Source organism: Salmo salar, chromosome ssa21 (assembly GCF_905237065.1).
Source record: "Salmo salar chromosome ssa21, Ssal_v3.1, whole genome shotgun sequence".
NCBI classification, from domain to species: Eukaryota; Metazoa; Chordata; class Actinopteri; order Salmoniformes; family Salmonidae; genus Salmo; species Salmo salar.
Window position 1 is genome coordinate 58,026,520 of NC_059462.1, and position 6,881 is coordinate 58,033,400.

The 6,881-nt window shown below is 44.7% G+C and overlaps 1 protein-coding gene across 1 annotated transcript in view; it reads left to right on the forward strand.

Moving 5' to 3' along the window:
- hce2l1 (high choriolytic enzyme 2-like 1) overlaps positions 1-1,992 on the forward strand; it is an 8,583-nt gene extending 6,591 nt beyond the window's left edge. Inside the window, exons 8-9 of the mRNA XM_045704414.1 lie at positions 1,626-1,750; positions 1,849-1,992. Coding sequence (XP_045560370.1) covers positions 1,626-1,750; positions 1,849-1,862 — 139 coding nt within the window. The 3' untranslated portion in view covers positions 1,863-1,992. The remainder of the gene's footprint in view (positions 1-1,625; positions 1,751-1,848) is intronic.
- The last annotated feature ends 4,889 nt before the right edge of the window (positions 1,993-6,881 follow it).

Sequence of the window (6,881 nt, forward strand, 5' to 3'; positions counted from 1 at the left end):
GAGTGCCTGCTTGTGGTGGGATGTAGACAGCAGTGATGATTACAGATGAAAACTCTCTTGGTAGATAAAAAATAAAAAGGTTTACCATGAGGTATTCTAGTTCAGGTGAGCTAAAGCTTGAGACTTCCTTCACACTTAAAGCAACACACCAGTTGTTGTTTACAAAGCGGGAACACCCCTCCACCTTTGGCTTTTCCTGAGTCCGCTGTCCAGTCGCGACTAAGCATGGAGAACCTTAGAGTTTTATGTTTATATCACCCGTCAGCCAAGTTTCTGGAAAAGCATAGAATATTACATCTTTTCACGTCCCGTTGGTAGGAAACTCTCAAACGGACCTCACCCATGTAGTTCTTCAGTGACTGGACGTTTTACGATAAAACAGAGGGGCGTGTCGGACGATTTTCTCTGTATCTGAGCCAGAGGACTCCAGCCCTCCACCCTCCAGCAGGGCACGTCTTATTACTGGTACATGGTTCAGTTCTAAGGTTGTGTTCTAATGTTCGGTTCTAAGGTTCGGTTCTAAGGTTGTTTTCTAATGTTCGGTTCTAAGGTTGTGCTCTAATGTTCGGTTCTGAGGTTGTGTTCTAATGTTCGGTTCTGAGGTTGTGTTCTAATGTTCGGTTCTGAGGTTATGTTCTAATGTTCGGTTCTGAGGTTGTGTTCTAATGTTCGGTTCTGAGGTTGTGTTCTAATGTTCGGTTCTGAGGTTGTGTTCTAAGGTTGTGTTCTAAGGTTGTGTTCTAAGGTTGTGTTCTAAGGTTGTGTTCTAATGATCAGTTCTAAGGTTGTGTTCTAATGTTCGGTTCTAAGGTTGGGTTCTAATGTTCGGTTCTGAGGTTGTGTTCTAATGTTCGGTTCTAAGGTTGTGCTCTAAGGTTGTGCTCTAAGGTTGTGCTCTAAGGTTGTGTTCTAAGGTTGTGTTCTAAGGTTGTGTTCTAAGGTTTGGTTCTAAGGTTGTGTTCTAATGTTTGGTTCTAATGTCCGGTTCTAAGGTTGTGCTCTAATGTTGGGTTCTAAGGTTGTGCTCTAAGGTTGTGTTCTAATGTTGGGTTCTAAGGTTGTGCTCTAATGTTTGGTTCTAAGGCTGTGCTCTAAGGTTGTGTTCTAATGTTTGGTTCTAATGTTCGATTCTAAGGTTGTGCTCTAATGTTGGGTTCTAATGTTGGGTTCTAAGGTTGTGCTCTAATGTTTGGTTCTAAGGCTGTGCTCTAAGGTTGTGTTCTAATGTTGGGTTCTAAGGTTGTGCTCTAATGTTTGGTTCTAATGTTGGGTTCTAAGGTTGTGCTCTAATGTTGGGTTCTAAGGTTGTGCTCTAAGGTTGTGTTCTAATGTTGGGTTCTAAGGTTGTGCTCTAATGTTTGGTTCTAAGGCTGTGCTCTAAGGTTGTGTTCTAATGTTTGGTTCTAAGGTTGTACTCTAATGTTTGGTTCTAATGTTTGGTTCTAAGGCTGTGCTCTAAGGTTGTGTTCTAATGTTTGGTTCTAAGGTTGTACTCTAATGTTTGGTTCTAATGTTGGGTTCTAAGGTTGTGCTCTAATGTTTGGTTCTAATGTTGGGTTCTAAGGTTGGGTTCTAATGTTGGGTTCTAAGGCTGTGCTCTTCTAAGGTGGCGTTCTCTGATTCAGGTATGCCTTCTCAGAGGACGGTGGCCCAACCATTATCCCCAAACCAGATCCCAACACTCCTATTGGTCAGCGAGATGGACCCAGTGTTCTGGACATACAGAAGATAAACCGACTGTATGAATGTGGTACGTAGTTTACAGCTTCACCCATCTCGGTGTTTGAGTGTTTGTGAACGATATGTTTTCATGGCATCACTAGTATGGCGTTTAATTTTGTCTGCTAGGTGGCCTGGTGTAACTCCGATGAAGACCACAATCCGCTTACAAACTGATGGAACAAATCACTTCCTGTTTTTACCGATGCACATTTTAATCATGTTTATGAAACTTAAGATCGGAGAACGTGTCAATAAAGTCCGTTACATGTTGTTGTACGATGTGATTTATTAAAGTGTGAGATTTCGTATGGTCGTTATCACAACTGATGACCACATGGGGATTAATGGGATACCCAGCATGCATCTGGTGATCAGGGTGATCCTTCTCAGTCCAAGACCATTCTAATCATTCATGACAGCTCCTCTTCCGCGGGTTCTAACACCTCGCATGGCTGAAGGAACCGACACCTCATTCAGACTATGTGTTTATGTTCCATACAAAGACATTTGTTTTCTACATAAGATAATGTTTGCCATCATTTTGTCATACCGGTCTTCTCCTAAGGCTGTCAATGATTGTTCCCCCATAACAATATCCAAATCTTACAATATGTCCAATTGTCCTTTTACAGTAGAATACCACCAAAATAGCTTTTACAGTAGAATACCACCATAGAGCTTTTACAGTAGAATACCACCATAGAGCTTTTACAGTAGAATACCACCATAGAGCTTTTACAGTAGAATACCACCATAGATCTTTTACAGTAGAATACCACCATAGATCTTTTACAGTAGAATACCACCGTAGAGCTTTTACAGTAGAATACCACCATAGAGCTTTTACAGTAGAATACCACCGTAGAGCTTTTACAGTAGAATACCACCATAGAGCTTTTACAGTAGAATACCACCGTAGAGCTTTTACAGTAGAATACCACCAAAATAGCTTTTACAGTAGAATACCACAATAGAGCTTTTACAGTAGAATACCACCGTAGAGCTTTTACAGTAGAATACCACCAAAAGAGCTTTTACAGTAGAATACCACCATAGAGCTTTTACAGTAGAATACCACCATAGAGCTTTTACAGTAGAATACCACCAAAAGAGCTTTTACAGTAGAATACCACCAAAATAGCTTTTACAGTAGAATACCACAATAGAGCTTTTACAGTAGAATACCACCATAGAGCTTTTACAGTAGAATACCACCGTAGAGCTTTTACAGTAGAATACCACCGTAGAGCTTTTACAGTAGAATACCACCATAGAGCTTTTACAGTAGAATACCACCATAGAGCTTTTACAGTAGAATACCACCATAGAGCTTTTACAGTAGAATACCACCATAGAGCTTTTACAGTAGAATACCACCGTAGAGCTTTTACAGTAGAATACCACCATAGAGCTTTTACAGTAGAATACCACCGTAGAGCTTTTACAGTAGAATACCACCGTAGAGCTTTTACAGTAGAATACCACCAAAATAGCTTTTACAGTAGAATACCACAATAGAGCTTTTACAGTAGAATACCACCGTAGAGCTTTTACAGTAGAATACCACCGTAGAGCTTTTACAGTAGAATACCACCGTAGAGCTTTTACAGTAGAATACCACCGTAGAGCTTTTACAGTAGAATACCACCATAGAGCTTTTACAGTAGAATACCACCATAGAGCTTTTACAGTAGAATACCACCGTAGAGCTTTTACAGTAGAATACCACCATAGAGCTTTTACAGTAGAATACCACCGTAGAGCTTTTACAGTAGAATACCACCGTAGAGCTTTTACAGTAGAATACCACCATAGAGATTTTACAGTAGAATACCACCATAGAGCTTTTACAGTAGAATACCACCGTAGAGCTTTTACAGTAGAATACCACCGTAGAGCTTTTACAGTAGAATACCACCGTAGAGCTTTTACAGTAGAATACCACCATAGAGCTTTTACAGTAGAATACCACCATAGAGCTTTTACAGTAGAATACCACCATAGAGCTTTTACAGTAGAATACCACCACAGAGCTTTTACAGTAAAATACCACCATAGAGCTTTTACAGTAGAATACCACCATAGAGCTTTTACAGTAGAATACCACCACAGAGCTTTTACAGTAAAATACCACCAAAAGAAGCAGATGACTGCTTTCTGGATCATTCTAGATCAGCTGGGGGCCCAGGTCAGCTGGGGCCCGTTCCATGATCTCGCCATCACGGTTGACAACTCCATTGTGTCCTCCTCCCAGAGTGCTAAGAGCCTCGGCGTGACCCTGGACAACACCCTGTCGTCCTCCGCTAACATCAAGGCGGTGACCCGATCCTGTAGGTTCATGCTCTACAACATTCGCAGAGTACGACCCTGCCTCACACAGGAAGCGGCGCAGGTCCTAATCCAGGCACTTGTCATCTCCCGTCTGGATTACTGCAGCTCGCTGTTGGCGGGGCTCCCTGCCTGTGCCATTAAACCCCTCCAACTCATCCAGAACGCCGCAGCCCGTCTGGTGTTCAACCTTCCCAAGTTCTCTCACGTCACCCCGCTCCTCCGCTCTCTCCACTGGCTTCCAGTTGAAGCTCGCATCTGCTACAAGACCATGGTGCTTGCCTACGGAGCTGTGAGGGGAACGGCACCTCCGTACCTTCAGGTTCTGATCAGTCCCTACACCCAAACGAGGGCACTGCGTTCATCCACCTCTGGCCTGCTGGCCCCCCTACCTCTGAGGAAGCACAGTTCCCGCTCAGCCCAGTCAAAACTGTTCGCTGCTCTGGCACCCCAATGGTGGAACAAGCTCCCTCACGATGCCAGGACAGTGGAGTCAATCACCACCTTCCGGAGACACCTGAAACCCCACCTCAGGTCAGGTCAGCTGGGGGCCCAGGTCAGCCCAGGTCAGTTCAGCTGGGGGCACAGGTCAGGTCAGCCCAGGTCAGCCCAGGTCAGTTCAGCTGGGGGCCCAGGTCAGGTTAGCTGGGGGCCCAGGTCAGGTTAGCTGGGGGCCCAGGTCAGGTCAGGTCAGTTCAGCTGGGGGCCCAGGTTAGCCCAGGTCAGGTCAGCTGGGAGCCCAGGTCAGCCCAGGTCAGTTCAGCTGGGAGCCCAGGTCAGCCCAGGTCAGGTCAGCTGGGAGCCCAGGTCAGCCCAGGTCAGTTCAGCTGGGGGCCCAGGTCAGCCCAGGTCAGTTCAGCTGGGAGCCCAGGTCAGGTCAGCTGGGAGCCCAGGTCAGTTCAGCTGGGAGCCCAGGTCAGTTCAGCTGAGGGTCCAGGTCAGTTCAGCTGGGGGCCCAGGTCAGGTCAGCCCAGGTCAGCCCAGGTCAGTTCAGCTGGGAGCCCAGGTCAGGTCAGCTGGGAGCCCAGGTCAGTTCAGCTGGGAGCCCAGGTCAGTTCAGCTGGGGGCCCAGGTCAGGTTAGCTGGGGGCCCAGGTCAGGTTAGCTGGGGGCCCAGGTCAGGTTAGCTGGGGGCCCAGGTCAGGTTAGCTGGGGGCCCAGGTCAGGTTAGCTGCTAGTGTGTGCTCCTGCGTTGAAAGGCTCTTCGTGTGGACAGCCGTGCTCGTCCCCTTCTTCTTCTCTTCCTACGCATCGTTGAGGTCACTTTCTGCTTTCCACTGTCCTGTCGTAAGCTGCGCAGGAAATTGAAGGACAGGTAGAGGGACAGGTAGCTGAGGAACAGGTAGCAGGCCCACAGAATGACCATTATGGTAAAAATGGTCTGAAATACCTTTTTGCCATTGAGGTAATATGAGCTATCTAGTCATACTCAGTAACGCGAATAGATAATCCCCAGAGAAGTAAAAAAATAAATAATAATAAAATCTTCCTCTCAGTCAAATTAGTCCTGAATGTTTTTGGAGAGTAGCATCGTGCAAATAATTCAATCGATTATAAAAACGGTCTTAACAAAATCCTGTTCTACAACTGCTGTAGTTATCAGAATAGTCTTCTTTCATATGTTTATATATATATATATATATATAAACAAAATAGTATTGATGAATTGACCACTTGTCTTCAGTGGTGAGAGTGGAATCTGGACTCTACTCCAGAGAGGAGACTAATGGCAGCGTTACATTCCAGCGCTGTATCTATTTAGCTCTATTTAATCAGCTTAAACCAGATTAGTGTCTCAGATACTGCCCCACAAAGAAAGCAGACATGTTTATTAACTTGGTCTTGAACAGTAAATACAGTTGTATCATTGATTATTGATTTCGCTTTGTCATTATGGGATTTTGTGTGTAGATTGCCGAGGAAAACATTTCATTTCATCCATTTTAGAATAAGGCTGTAACACAACAAAATGTCTGAAAAAGTTAAAGAGCTCTGAATACTTTCCGAATGCAGTGTATGTCGTCGGTTAGATGACGCCTTGTGGAAGATCGACAGCTACGTTGGGGATTGTAGCTGAAGGCCACACTGAATCTGAGAATAATTTGAGTACCACTGGTTTGCACCCCGGTGATGAATTGTGCAGACCTCACTACCCTCTGGAGAGCCTTGCGGATGTGGGCGGTGGTGCAGCCCGACAGGATGCTCTCAGTTGTGATTCTGTAAAAGACAGTGAGGGTCTAAGAACATTGAATTTGGTACAATTCATTCCTTAAGTTCTAGACCTCAGCTGAATCTGGTAATGAATGAAGTGGCTGTTGAAGAAGTTGAGACTAAATTACATGGTGTTACCTTAGATTGTAAACTGTCATGGTCAAAACATATAGATTCAATGGTTGTAAAGATGGGGAGAGGTCTGTCCGTAATAAAGAGATGCTCTGCTTTTTTTGACACCACACTCCACAAATCAAGTCCTGCAGACTCTAGTTTTGTCTAATCTTGATTATTGTCCAGTCGTGTGGTCCAGTGCTGCAAGGAAAGACCTAGTTAAGCTGCAGCTGGTCCAGAACAGAGCGGGATGTCTTTCTCTTCATTGTAATCAGAGGGCTGATATAAATACTATGCACGCCAGTCTCTCTTGGCTAAGAGTTGAGGAGAGACTAACTGCATCACTTCTTCTTTTATAAGAAACATTATTCTGTTGAAAATCGCAAATTGTTTAGATAGTCAACTTACACACAGCTCTAACAAACACACTTATCCCACCAGACATACCACCAGGTTTTTTTTCTCCACAGTCCCCAAATCCAGAACAAATTCAAGAAAGCGTACAGT